General features: G+C 70.6%; 3 protein-coding genes across 9 annotated transcripts; 2 read left to right on the top strand and 1 right to left on the bottom strand.

Annotated features, from left to right (window-relative positions):
- The first annotated feature begins 287 nt into the window (after positions 1 to 287).
- MRPL24 (mitochondrial ribosomal protein L24) lies at positions 288 to 1918 on the top strand. Of its 2 annotated transcripts, none has more exons than XM_082333039.1 (6): positions 288 to 367; positions 846 to 1037; positions 1121 to 1216; positions 1299 to 1402; positions 1489 to 1619; positions 1709 to 1918. In XM_082333039.1, the coding sequence occupies exons 2-6, from the start codon at positions 858 to 860 to the stop codon at positions 1843 to 1845; spliced, it is 648 nt and encodes a 215-aa protein (XP_082189165.1). In that variant the 5' UTR covers positions 288 to 367; positions 846 to 857; the 3' UTR covers positions 1846 to 1918. The 2 variants fall into 2 exon arrangements, with proteins under 2 accessions (XP_082189165.1, XP_082189166.1); XM_082333040.1 differs by having other exon boundaries at positions 347 to 367; positions 819 to 1037.
- Positions 1919 to 1990: 72 nt separating this feature from the next.
- On the bottom strand, positions 1991 to 6369 carry METTL25B (methyltransferase like 25B). 6 transcript variants are annotated; one of them, XM_082332831.1, is made up of 9 exons: positions 6332 to 6355; positions 5779 to 5829; positions 4179 to 4372; positions 3854 to 3968; positions 3495 to 3785; positions 3323 to 3385; positions 2517 to 3226; positions 2259 to 2446; positions 1991 to 2189 (listed from the first exon to the last, which is right to left on the bottom strand). In XM_082332831.1, the coding sequence occupies exons 4-9, from the start codon at positions 3956 to 3958 to the stop codon at positions 1993 to 1995; spliced, it is 1554 nt and encodes a 517-aa protein (XP_082188957.1). In that variant the 5' UTR covers positions 3959 to 3968; positions 4179 to 4372; positions 5779 to 5829; positions 6332 to 6355; the 3' UTR covers positions 1991 to 1992. The 6 variants fall into 6 exon arrangements, with proteins under 6 accessions (XP_082188957.1, XP_082188956.1, XP_082188954.1 ...); XM_082332830.1 differs by lacking the exons at positions 4179 to 4372; positions 5779 to 5829 and having other exon boundaries at positions 3854 to 4010; positions 6332 to 6369; XM_082332828.1 differs by lacking the exons at positions 4179 to 4372; positions 5779 to 5829 and having other exon boundaries at positions 3854 to 4024; positions 6332 to 6353.
- A 215-nt stretch (positions 6370 to 6584) lies between these two features.
- On the top strand, positions 6585 to 11767 carry ISG20L2 (interferon stimulated exonuclease gene 20 like 2). The gene is made up of 4 exons (XM_082333237.1): positions 6585 to 7344; positions 7672 to 7872; positions 8275 to 9556; positions 11622 to 11767. The coding sequence occupies exons 1-3, from the start codon at positions 6712 to 6714 to the stop codon at positions 8386 to 8388; spliced, it is 948 nt and encodes a 315-aa protein (XP_082189363.1). The 5' UTR covers positions 6585 to 6711; the 3' UTR covers positions 8389 to 9556; positions 11622 to 11767.
- Positions 11768 to 12489: the final 722 nt, after the last annotated feature.

Below are 12489 nucleotides of genomic sequence, written 5' to 3'. Positions count from 1 at the left end.
AACCCGGCCCCGGGGAGCGCCCGGGCCTCGGGGAGCCGCCGCCGGCCCTGCGTGGGGAGCTGCAGGGCCGAGGCCGGGCGGGGACGGGCCCCACGGTTCGGCCCGGGGCCGCCCCAGGCCCGGCTGGGGACAACGGGGGGGGGGGGGGGGGGCGCGGACTACAACTCCCGTCGTGCCCCGCGGCCCCGCCTTAACCCGCCCGCGGCCGCTCCCGGCATGCACCGCGCCGGGGGTTGGGGGGTGCGGACTACAACTCCCGTCGTGCCCTGCGGCGGCGCCCGGCGGGACTACGCGTCCCGGCGTGCACCGCGCCGTCGCCGCGCTGCTCCTCAGGGCGGGAGGCGCGGTCGAGGCCGGGGACGCGGAGGTGAGCGGGGGGGGGGGCGGGCTCTGGGGACGCTTAGGGCCCCTTTTTGGGGTGGGGGGCTCTGGGGGACGCCGGGGTCCCCTTCGAAGGGTGGGCAGGTGCTGCAGGACGCCTGCGTCCTCTTTGAAGGGTGGGGGGGCTTTGCAGGACGCCTGGGTCCCCTTTTTGGGGTGGGGGGGCTCTGGGGGACGCCTGGGTCCCCTTTTTGGGATGGTGGTGGTGCTCTGGGGGATGCCTGGGTCCCCTTTTTGGGGTAGGGGGGCTCTGGGGGACGCCTGGGTCCCCTTTTTGGGGTGGGGGGAGCTCTGCGTGATGCCCGAGTCCTCTTTTTGGGGTAGGGGGGCTCTGGGCGATGTCTGAGTCCCCTTTTTGGGGTGGTGGTGGGGGTCTGCAGGATACCTGGGCCCCCCCCCATCCGTCCCCCTGTTGAGCACAAGGGGGGTCCCGGCAGGGCCCCCCCTGACCCGCTGCCCCCCAGCCCCCCGGCACCATGCGCCTCTCGGCCCTGCTGTGCGCGGGGCGGCTGCGGCTGCCCCCCGGTTACCGCCACGGCACCTGGCGCCCCGACACCACCGCCGCCCAGCACCGCAACCCCCCGGGGCTGCGCCGCCGCAAGGTCTTCGTGGAACCCATCGCCAGGGAGGACTGGAAGGTGTTTCGGGGTGACACGGTGAGCGTCCCTCCCTCCCCAGGCACCCCTCAGGGTGGCGGCCGGGTTGGGGGGCCGCCGTGACCCCCTTCCCTCCGCCGCAGGTCCAGGTCCTCACCGGGAAGGACGCCGGGAAACAGGCGATGGTCACCCAGGTCGTGCGAGCCCGCAACTGGGTGGTGGTGGAAGGGCTGAACACGGTGAGGCCGGAGCCGGGGGGGTCTGCCGTGGCGGGGGGGCCACAGGCGGGCTGTTGGTGACCCCCCCCCCCCCCCGTCACAGCACTACCGCTACGTCAACCGAACCGCCAAGTACGCCGGCACCTACATCGCCAGCGAGGCGCCGCTGCTGCTCAGCCAAATCTCCTTGGTGGACCCCGAGGACCGGTAACGGCGGTGGTGGGGGGCGAGGGGACCCCACCGTGTCCCCCCCCACGGAGTCCCGTCCCCCCCCAAACGCTCTCTGCCGGCAGGAAGCCGACGGAGGTGGAATGGCGGTACACGGAGGAGGGCGAGCGGGTCCGCGTCTCCCTGCGCAGCGGCCGGATCATCCCCTTGCCGCTGCGGCAGCGCCGGGACGGCATCGTACCCGAGCAGTGGATCGGTGAGCGGGGACGGGGGGCGGCTGCCGGGCCCCGGGGGGGACGCGGGGCCCCCTGAGGGGCTCAGCGCCGTCCCCTCGGCTGCACGCAGACGGCCCGAAGGACACGACGGTGGAGGACGCGCTGGACAAGACGTACCTGCCGTCCCTGAAGACCTTCGAGGAGGAGATCATGGACGCCATGGGGATCGTGGAGACGCGCAGGGCCAAGAAATCTTACTGGTATTAACTGGTGGGGGATGGGGGAGGAACCAGAACCCCCCCGGGGCTGGGGTCTGCAATAAAGACACCCCATTATTTTCTCCGTTTGCGGCGCGTGGTGCTTTGGGCGCAGCCCCCAATTCACACCGAGCCCTGGGTTGTTCAAATCCCGGTTTTATTGCGGTTCGCGCCCGGCGGCGGGAGCCGGGGGGCTCCGTCCCTCGCCGGGGGGCTCCGCCACCTCCTCGTCCTCGTCGCTGTCCTCGTCCAGACCCGACAGCACCGCACCCAGGGGCGTCCGCGCGGCCACCAGCACCAGGTTGCGCGGGGAGAAGCGGGGATCGAAGAGGGGGACGAGGGCGCACTGGAAACCTGCGGGGAGAGGGCGGCTCGGTACCGGCAGCGCCGCAGCCCCCTCCCCGCCGCCACCCCGGCACCCACCTCGCTCCCGTAGGTAGAGCAAGCGGTCGAGGAGGATGAGGGTCTCCACCAGCGGAGCCAGCAGCAGGGTGAGGCTGAAGAAAGCCACCACCTTGTGTTGCTGCTCCAGCATGGCCCCCACGGCCTCCGAATCCAACGGGACGGCGGCCGGATCCAGCCCCACGCGGGGCAACCCCAACCGGGCGTACCTGCGGGCTAACGTCAGCCAAGGGGATGAAAAGGGGGGGACAAAAAGGGGGGTCCCCACCCCAAACTCACTGGGGGAAGCTGAGGGCGTGCGCCTTCTTCACCGTCTGCACCCCGGGGCGTTTCTTGCCGGGATCGGCCGCCCGGATCAGGGTCTCCAGGACGGCGCGGTAGCAGTGGGCGCACAGGGAGCCGCTCTCCCCGTCCAAGCGCCCCACGTACTCCTCCAGCGCGTGGCAGGCGCCTTCCCTCGCCCGATAGGAAAGTTCGTGGCCCGGTAATCCGGCTACCCAAGCGCTTAGCGGGTAGCCAACGAGGCAACCGGGAGGTTGCGGAGAGGTGGAAAGCTTCATGTGGCAGCAAGCCACCGAGGCGACGGCGGCCACGGCGGGGCTGCGGGCGAAGTGCCGCAGCAGGGCCGGGCTGAGGTCGCCGCAGGCGTGCAGCCCCGTCACCAGCACCCCTTCCCCCGCCGGGCCCCCCAGGGGGTTCCTGGCCACGGGAGCCGACCCCGGCGGGTCGGGGGGCAACAAAAATTCCCCCCAAGGAGCCCCGGGGTCCAGGCGGCCGGCCACGTGCCGCGGGCCGCGGCGGGAGAGGGGAGGCGGGGGCCGGTTCTGGCGATGCCGGGGGGGCCCCTCGTTTCCCAGCGCCCCCGTTTTCTCCAGCTCCCGCAGCAGCTCCTGGTCGAAGCGCTCGGCCACGCCGGCCAGGCGGCCGTCGCCCTCCACCGCCGTCACCGATAAGCCGAGGCCGAAGGCCAGGAAGCGCGAGAGGTGGCCCTGGGGAGGGGGGGGACGCCCGGCTGAGGGGGGGGGACACCCCCATGTCCCCCCCCGTGTCACCCCCCGGCTCCTCGTGTCACCCCCGGCTCCTACCTGCCCCGCTCCCACGTCCACCACGCGGTCGCAGCCGGTGGCCTGGCTCAGCTGCCGCAGGAGCTGCGGGGAGAGGAGGGGGTTGGGGGGGTCGCAGGGGGTTGGGGGGTCGCGGGGGGGGATGTTGGGGGGGCTGAGGGGGGTCTGGGGGTGCGGGGGGAGGGGCACCCACCTTCCCCAGGCGCCGGATCTCGTGCTGCTTTTTGGGCTTGACGTGGCGGCGCAGCAGCGGGTGCAGGCGGGCGCTCTGGCAGGGGGGGCGCGGGGACCCCCCCGGGCGCCCGCGGGGGAAGGCGAGGGCGCGGGCGGCGGCGGCGAAGGCCAGCAGGGAGAGGGGCCAGGTGGCCCCCGGCCCTCCCGGCCGGCCCCCCAGCAGGCTGGCTAGCTGCGGCGGGGTGGCGGTGGCCAGGGCGGCTTGCCAGGGCGGGGGGAGCCGGGCCCACAGCCCCTCGGCGAAGAAATCCTGCGGGGAGGGGGTCAGCGGGGGGGAGGGGGCGCGGGTGGGGGGAGGGGTGGCACGGGGACACTCACGATGACGTAGGCGTCGAGCAGGGGCCGGTAGAGCGACAGCAGGCGGATGATGTCAGCGGCTCGCTGCTGCTCCGGCTGCAGGGCGGGGCGGGGCATGGCCGCCATGGCGGCGGCTCTGGGGCTGTGACGTCAGGCCCGGTGTGGTGACGCTGTGGGGCTGTGACGTCAGACCTGGTGTGGTGACATGGGGCTGTGACATCAGGCCCGGTGTGGTGACGCTGTGGGGTTGTGACGTCAGACCCGGTGTGGTGACGCTGTGGGGTTGTGACGTCAGACCCGGTGTGGTGACGTTGTGGGGCTGTGACGTCAGACCTGGTGTGGTGACGTGGGGCTGTGACATCAGGCCCGGTGTGGTGACGCTGTGGGGCTGTGACGTCAGGCCCGGTGTGGTGACGCTGTGGGGTTGTGACGTCAGACCTGGTGTGGTGACGTGGGGCTGTGACATCAGGCCCGGCGTGGTGAGGCTGTGGGGTTGTGACGTCAGACCTGGTGTGGTGATGTGGGGCTGTGACGTCAGGCCTGGTGTGGTGACGTTGTGGGTTGTGACGTCAGGCCTGGTGTGGTGACGCTGTGGGGCTGTGACGTCAGGCCCGGTGTGGTGACGTGGGGCTGTGACGTCAGACCTGGTGTGGTGACGCTGTGGGGTTGTGACGTCAGGCCCGGTGTGGTGACGTTGTGGGGCTGTGACGTCAGGCCCGGTGTGGTGACGCTGTGGGGCTGTGACGTCAGACCCGGTGTGGTGACGTTATGGGTTGTGACGTCAGGCCTGGTGTGGTGACGCTGTGGGGTTGTGACGTCAGGCCCGGTGTGGTGACGTTATGGGTTGTGACGTCAGACCCGGTGTGGTGACGTTGTGGGGCTGTGACGTCAGACCTGGTGTGGTGACGCTGTGGGGCTGTGACGTCAGACCTGGTGTGGTGACATGGGGCTGTGACATCAGGCCCGGTGTGGTGACGCTGTGGGGTTGTGACGTCAGACCCGGTGTGGTGACGCTGTGGGGTTGTGACGTCAGACCCGGTGTGGTGACGTTGTGGGGCTGTGACGTCAGACCCGGTGTGGTGACGTGGGGCTGTGACATCAGGCCCGGTGTGGTGACGCTGTGGGGCTGTGACGTCAGGCCCGGTGTGGTGACGCTGTGGGGTTGTGACGTCAGACCTGGTGTGGTGACGTGGGGCTGTGACATCAGGCCCGGCGTGGTGAGGCTGTGGGGTTGTGACGTCAGACCTGGTGTGGTGACGTTGTGGGGCTGTGACGTCAGGCCTGGTGTGGTGACGTTGTGGGTTGTGACGTCAGGCCTGGTGTGGTGACGCTGTGGGGCTGTGACGTCAGGCCCGGTGTGGTGACGTGGGGCTGTGACGTCAGACCTGGTGTGGTGACGCTGTGGGGTTGTGACGTCAGGCCCGGTGTGGTGACGTTGTGGGGCTGTGACGTCAGACCCGGTGTGGTGACGTTATGGGTTGTGACGTCAGGCCCGGTGTGGTGACGCTGTGGGGTTGTGACGTCAGGCCCGGTGTGGTGACGCTGTGGGGCTGTGACGTCAGACCCGGTGTGGTGACGTTATGGGTTGTGACGTCAGGCCCGGTGTGGTGACGCTGTGGGGTTGTGACGTCAGGCCCGGTGTGGTGACGTTATGGGTTGTGACGTCAGACCCGGTGTGGTGACGCTGTGGGGCTGTGACGTCAGGCCCGGTGTGGTGACGCTGTGGCTGTGACGTCAGACCTGGTGTGGTGACGCTGTGGCTGTGACGTCAGGCCCGGTGTGGTGACATGGGGCTGTGACGTCAGGCCCAGTGTGGTGACGCTGTGGGGCTGTGACATCAGGCCCGGTGTGGTGACATGGGGCTGTGACGTCAGGCCCGGTGTGGTGACGCTGTGGGGCTGTGACGTCAGGCCCGGTGTGGTGACGCTGTGGCTGTGACGTCAGGCCTGGTGTGGTGACGTGGGGCTGTGACGTCAGGCCCGGTGTGGCCCCTGGGGCTGTGATGTCGTTTTGGGATGTGTCGGCTGGAGGTCTGACGTCACCCCCCCGGGGCGTGTCCCCTGGGGTTGTGATGTCACCCCAGGATGCCACCCCCCCTCCTCTGGCTGTGACCTCACGGGGCTGCCCACGTCATCAGGCCGTAACAGCTCTCGGTGGCCGTGACATCACCCAAGGATGCCATTCCCCCTCCCACAGCCATGAGGTCACCAGGCTGTGACATCACCCAGCATGGCACCCCCCGCAGCCATGACATCACCAGGCCGCGCCATCGCCCCGGGATGCCATTCGCCCTCCTGCAGCCATGACGTCACCGGGCCACGACATCACCAGGCAGCTCGAGCAACCCCCCCCACGCTGGGCAGCCCCGCCGAGCTGTGACGTCGCGCCCAGGCCCTGCCATCGCCTTAACGTCACCCGAGACGTCATCACCCCCCCAGGGCCGCCCGGACCATAGAGCCGCCGCGCCGGCGGGCCAGAGCGGCCCCACGCGCCACTCACCCCCGGCCCTTCCGCCTTCCGCACGCGCAGGGGCCGGACCCCGCCCACCAGGGCGCGTGCGCGTTGCGTCACTACCGCCGGCGGGGGGGGCGGGCCGCGCGCATGCGCGTCAGCGGCGAGCGCCGCGCCGCGCCGGCCACGCGCTCCGCTCCGCCGCCGGGGCAGCTTCCGCTTCCGGGGCGCGGAGGTCGGGGGGGGCCGTGGCGGGGGGGGGGAACGGCGGCGGCGGCACCGGCGCCTTGCGGGGGGGGGGGGGAGGGGGTCGGTGCTGGGGCCCCCGGCGCTCAGCCGCCTCTCCCCGGTCCTGAACCGCCTCTCCCCGCCGCAGGCAGGCCCGGCCCGCCCGGCCGGGGGCCGTGACGGGGGCGTGAGGGCCCGCCATGGCGGATTTGCTCCTCAACGTAGACTTCGCCCCCTCCGAGCGCCCCAAGAAGAAGGAGACCGGTAACCGAAAGCACCAGAGCTTCCTGCGGCGGCGGCGGGCGCTGGAGCGGCGCGGGGTCCTGAGGCAGAAGCAGCTCCCGGCGACCCCGCCGCCGGCGAGGGGCGGCCAGAAGAAGCCGGGCCCCGGGGGCAGGAGGGGCAAGAGGCCGGGGGCGACCGGGAGGGAGAAGCCGAGCTCCATCCAGGCCAAGCCGTGCCCCGGGGCGAGCGGCCCGGTGGCCGCCGCTGCCCAGGCCGCCGCGCTCCCCCAGAACGGCTCCAAAGGGCCGGGGCTTCCCTCCAAACCGAAGCCACCGGCCCGCGGCGCGGCTAAAGGCAACCAAAAACCCCCCGCTTTCCCCTGCCAACCCAGCAAACTGGTAGCCATTGACTGCGAAATGGTGGGCACGGGGCCCGGCGGCCGCACCAGCGACCTGGCCCGCTGCAGCATCGTCAGCTACCGGGGCGACGTCATGTACGACCAGTACATCCGTCCCGCCGCCCCCATCGTGGACTACCGCACCCGCTGGAGCGGCATTCGCCGGCACCACATGGTGAACGCCGTCCCCTTCGGCAAGGCCCAGCGAGAGGTGCGGCCCCGCCGCCCTCGCAGGCGTTTTTGGGGGCAGAGGGGATGCGCGCGGGGCTGGGCGCTTCGTTTCGGGGGGGTTTGGGGGCTGTTTGGGGGGTTCGTCGGGCTGCGGGGAGCTTTGCCCGGGCGGGCAGGGCCTGCTCGCGTCCCCCTCTGGGCCCTGCAGCGGAGGGAGCGTCTCCCGCACCTTCACACCCGCTGGCAGTGGGGCAGCCCCGCATCCCTGGGGGCCGGCAGCGCTTTGCCGTGGGGCAGGAGCCTCCCGCAGAGCGCGGGGCGAGCTGCTGGGTGCCTTAACCCCCCCCTTTCCCTCCCCCCTCCTCAGATCCTGCGCATCCTCTCCGGAAAGATCGTGGTCGGCCACGCCATCTACAACGACTTCAAGGCGCTCAAGTATTTCCACCCCAAAGCGCTCACTCGGGACACGTCCAAAATCCCTTTGCTGAACCGTAAGGGCGGCTTCCCGGAGAACGCCGCCATCTCCCTGAAGCGCCTCACCAAGGAGCTGCTGCACAAGGACATCCAGGTAGCTCGATCCTCCCCGATCTCGGCGCCCGCCACAGGGTGCCGCTGCGAGGCCGTCGCCTCGGCCGGCAGCTCCCCGCGCTCCCCCAAAAGCCGGGGAGCGGCGTGGGGAACCCCCCCTCTGCGCCGCAGTGGGGTGACGGGAGGGGAAAGATCCACCCCCGGGGAAAGATTGGGGTTTCACGCACCCTCCTGAGGTCAGGGCGCCCCGAGTTCAGCCGCTGCTGCCGGTCCCGGAGCGAGGCAGCACCGTGCCTCAGTTTCCCCTTCCCCGGAAGCCGGCCTGCAGGAGGAGGGACCCCCGCAGCTCAGCCCCCGCAGTGTCGAGGGGGGGTTTTCCCGCTCCGGCGGTGTCGGAGCGGTGGCTCGGGCTGTGCCAACCCCTTATCTCTGTCCCCAACAGGTCGGGAAGAGCGGCCACTCCTCGGTGGAGGACGCCCGAGCCACCATGGAGCTCTACAAAGTGGTGGAAGCAGAGTGGGAGCAACACCTGATGCTGAACCCCGAGCAGGAGTGACGGCTCCGCCGCCCGGTCCTGCACCCCGAGAGGTGCCCGGAGCCCGCGGGGGGGAGCAGCGCGCGCCGAGGGGCCGCTCCGTCCGTCCGGGCGAGGTAGCGGGGACAGACAGACGGTGGGAATGCGGAGCCAGGCGCGACCGTCCCTCGTCCCCGTGCCCCCGATGTGCCTTGTTACGCTGCTGCTGTTTGGCTCCCTCCTCCCCCAGGGCCGTGGGGGAGACCTGGGGCCAGCCTGTGCCTTCCCGGGGGGGTCTCTTGGGTCCTGTGCCCCCCCAGAACAGCCCGGTGCTGCCGGCAGCGCCGATAACCGGGCAGCGCCCAAGCCGGAGTGGGACCACAGGTCCGGGTGTGGCGTTGGGGCTCTGCCGGCTGCGCTCGCCCCAAACGCAGCCGCGGTCCCCGGGGCAATGGGTGCCCGGGGCGGGCTCCGTCCCCTCCCGGTTCTTCCCATCTTGCAAAACTACCTCTGACCGCCGGCGAGGGCGTGGGAGCGGGCAGCGCCCGGCAGGCGGGAAGCAAATCCTGCCGGAAAGTCCCCGCTCCGAATTTCAGAGCTGCTCCCTCTTGATGATTTGGGTGCCATCTTCCTCATTGCGTAAGCGCCGCTGCGATTGCAGGGACCGGGACGAGCCCGGGCACGGGGGGGAACCGGTGTCACCAGGGACGCCGCGTCCTTGCCAGCTGCCTCCGAACACCGACGTGGGGTTGTGCCCTGAACTCTCAAACGTGCCCCGAGTTCTCGGTCCGGGCGCTGCTTTGAACTGAACTGTTTATGTACAAAATCCCAATTAAAAAGAAATGATTGAGCCTTCGGGGGATGGAGAGGAGCTCCGGGCCCTGGGGCCGGCGCTCAGCCCTGGGCGTGCGGGGAGCGGCGCGCCGGGCGGAGGGGAAGGCGTCTGGGCTCCGCGGGAGATCCCGGTTTGAAATGGAAGCGGTCGGCCTCCAAAATGGGCCGGGAGCTGGGGTGTCCCCAGGGCCAGGACGGGCGCTGGGGCGCGGGGACAGGCTGGGGGCTCGGAGGGGCGAGGGGCCCGCGCCGAGCGGCGGAGCGCCGGGTTTGCCGGCTCCGAGCGGGCCCCTCGGGTGGCTGCTGTCAGCCATCAGCCGTCGCCTGCCAACATCTGCCTCCCGGTTGACCTTCCTCCACCTCCTCTTCACCCCAGGTACGAGCTGGCCCCCTCCCCCTGCCCGGGGCGCATGGGGGCCCCCCCACCTCGCCCCCTTTCCTGGTTGAACCCCGCGGGGTGGCTGGTCCCTGCCGCCGGCGTCACCGAGGGGCCGGGGTGGCCAAAATGGCCGAGCCCCGCGCGAGCCGCTGGCCGTCGCCGCGCACACGGCTCCTCCTCATCACCTCCTTTGTCAGCGGCGGCTCCGGGAGCGGTGCTGGTGCCGGTGCTGAGCCTTGGGGGATCCCTCCCACCCGCGCTGGGCTGGATGCGGCCCCGAGCCCCAGGAGCGCGTCACATTTTCCAGCCTTGCAGCGCGTTTACGTGGCCGCGCTCGGCTCCCGGCGGCGGAGACCGAGGGGGGGTTTTGGGGGACACAAGCTCCCCGGGGCCCCGCAGCGGGGGGGATCGTTCCTCTTTTTTTGGGGTTGAAACAGAAAAATGTGGGTCCCCCTGCAGCGGATGCCTGGGGGTCCCCCGGGGCTCCTGGGGGGGATTTTCGGGGGGCAGCTTTGCAGTGCTTCCCCCCCCCCCAGTGCCTGCGTGTGTGCACGCGTGTGCACACGCGTGTGCGCGCGCCCCATCCTGCCTTGCATCCCGGGAGGGGGTGGGAAAGACCCAAAATCCGAAGGAAGGTGAGAGCGCGGAGGAGAAGCCGGGAGCCTTTGTGTCTGGGCTGGGTTTGGAAGCGATTAGAGGGGGGATTTTATGAGCTGGGTTATAAATGGCCGGTCGTTAAAAGGGTTTTTTTTTACGTCTTTGGAAATGAGAAGCAGGCGGCCTGGCCCCAGCTTGTCGGCAGATGCGGGATACGGCCGGCGGCTCGGGGTCGGAGGGGCTTCGCTTGCATCCCCCCCCCGGGATCCCTTCGGCCACGAGCCGGGGGCCGAGGGCTGGGGCAGGGTCCCGCGGTGCCGGCAGCCGGCGGAGGCCGTGGGGCGCGTGGGCTCCTTCCCACCCCGCAGCCGGGGTCCCCGGCGGCCGCTGGGCCGGGGCGAGGCACCGTCGCCGTCGTCCAGCTGCGTTTCATTTCCGCAGCGGCCGTGGCCATGGCCCGGGGACGGCGAGAGGGAGGGGGGGGACTGCGCCCCGCCAGCTGGGATGGATTTGCAGGGATGTGGGATGGAGGCGGTGGGCTCGGGGGCATTGACGGCATTTTGGGGGGACCGGCGGGGGTGCCGAGCCGGGGAGGGAGCCGTGCCCGGCTCTGGGGGGCCCTCGGTGATTTCTGCGCTCAGGATTTTTGCGGTTTGTGAGGATTTTTGCAGCTCGTCCTGCCGGGAAGCGGGATGGCGGCGGCCGGTGCCAGCTGTTTCCAGAGGCCGAGCCAGCCGCCGCCGCCCGGGCACCGGCACGCTGCTCCTCTCCCGATGAATCCGTGGCCTTCCCGGGGGTCACCGGTTTTTCGGTGCCGGTGTTTGCCTACCCACCCCAGGGCTTCCCTGGGATGGGAAGGAGGGAGAGGAGGGTGGGGTGCGAAGGCTTTATCCGCCCTTCCCGGCAGAATCCCTTCCAGATGTGGGGCTGCCGGTGTTCATAACCCGGCCGGGTCACGGTGTCCAGCACGGGACGAGGGGTCCCTGCGGGGATGGGGGTCCCACCCCCGCCCCCTCCACCCGCTTCTCCTGCAAACGGCGCATTCCTTTTTCCCCGCTTTCCCCAAACTGGGAGCGAGCACACGGCATCGCCTCCTCCCGTACCTCCGTGACGGGGGGACACGGCTCCTGTCCCCCCGGGATGAAGGGGTCGGGGTGACGCTTCCCCTGCCCCCCCTCCCCGAGCCCCTCTGGCTCTGCCGGGCTGCGCAGCGAGCGCCGGCCCTGTCCCCATCGCGTCGAGCATCCACGTCGCTGTAGGTAGGGTTATGTCAGCTCTTTGTTATCAATCCTGTTCTTCGGGGGATTAGAGACTCGCTGCAAGCCAGAACTTGGCTCGCCAGCGGCACAGCCCAGAGATTTTGGGGGCGAGAGGGGATGTGGCTGGGAGAAAGCGGGGTGCCGGCGGCTCTGGCGGGGCATTTTCACCCCAAACCGGAGCAGAAATCTCTCTCCTTCCATTTCAGAGGCGCCAATGAACCAGAAACGCCATTTCTTCCTCGCCCGCCGGATTTCGGCCGGGGCCGCGATGCCCGAGACCGGCACGGCGGCACAACCTGTGCCGCGCGGCACCTTCCCCCGGCTGCTTGCGGCGGAGGGAAACCCCGGCAAATAATTCATCACACTTTACCCGGGCCCAATTTATCAGGGGTTTAATCTAGCGTTAGCAGTTAATCTTGCTTTCCCCCAGGCCGGCGGCCAAAGCAAACCTGGCGCGGCGCGGGCCGGTGCCGGAGCCCGGGGGTGACGCGGGCCCCCGCTCCCTGGCCGTGCACGCGTGCACACACGCGTGTGTGCAGACGTGTGCGTGAACACCTCCCCGGACAAATGGCGTGCTTGTACGCTTGCTGGTGTCCCCGTGCGTGTGCGCGCGTGCGTGCCCAGGCACCTGCCTGCACGCGCGTGTGCCAACATCTGCAGGCGTGTGTGCGCACACGCGTGCTGCGTGCACACACGCGTGTCCCTGGCGTGCTTCCAGCCCTCTGCGCACCCGCGGGGGCCCAGCTGGCAGCCGGCTGTGCCAGCGGGCGCAGGGCTGCTGGGGGGGTGCAGGCAGCTCCAGGGGGGTGCAGGCAGCTCGGGGGGGTGCAGGCAGCTCCAGGGGGGTGCAGGCAGCTCGGGGGGGTGCAGGCAGCTCAGGGGGTGCAGGCAGATTTAGGGGGGTGCAGGCAGCTCCAGGGGGGTGCAGGCAGCTCGGGGGGGTGCAGGCAGCTCAGGGGGTGCAGGCAGCTCCAGGGGGGTGCAGGCAGCTCAGGGGATGCAGGCAGCTCCAGGGGGGTACAGGCAGATTTAGGGGGATGCAGGCAGCTCCAGCGGGGTGCAGGCAGATTTAGG

Source organism: Platalea leucorodia (assembly GCF_965183815.1).
Source record: "Platalea leucorodia genome assembly, chromosome: 24".
Classification (NCBI taxonomy): domain Eukaryota; kingdom Metazoa; phylum Chordata; class Aves; order Pelecaniformes; family Threskiornithidae; genus Platalea; species Platalea leucorodia.
This window is presented reverse-complemented; position numbering and strand designations above follow the sequence as displayed.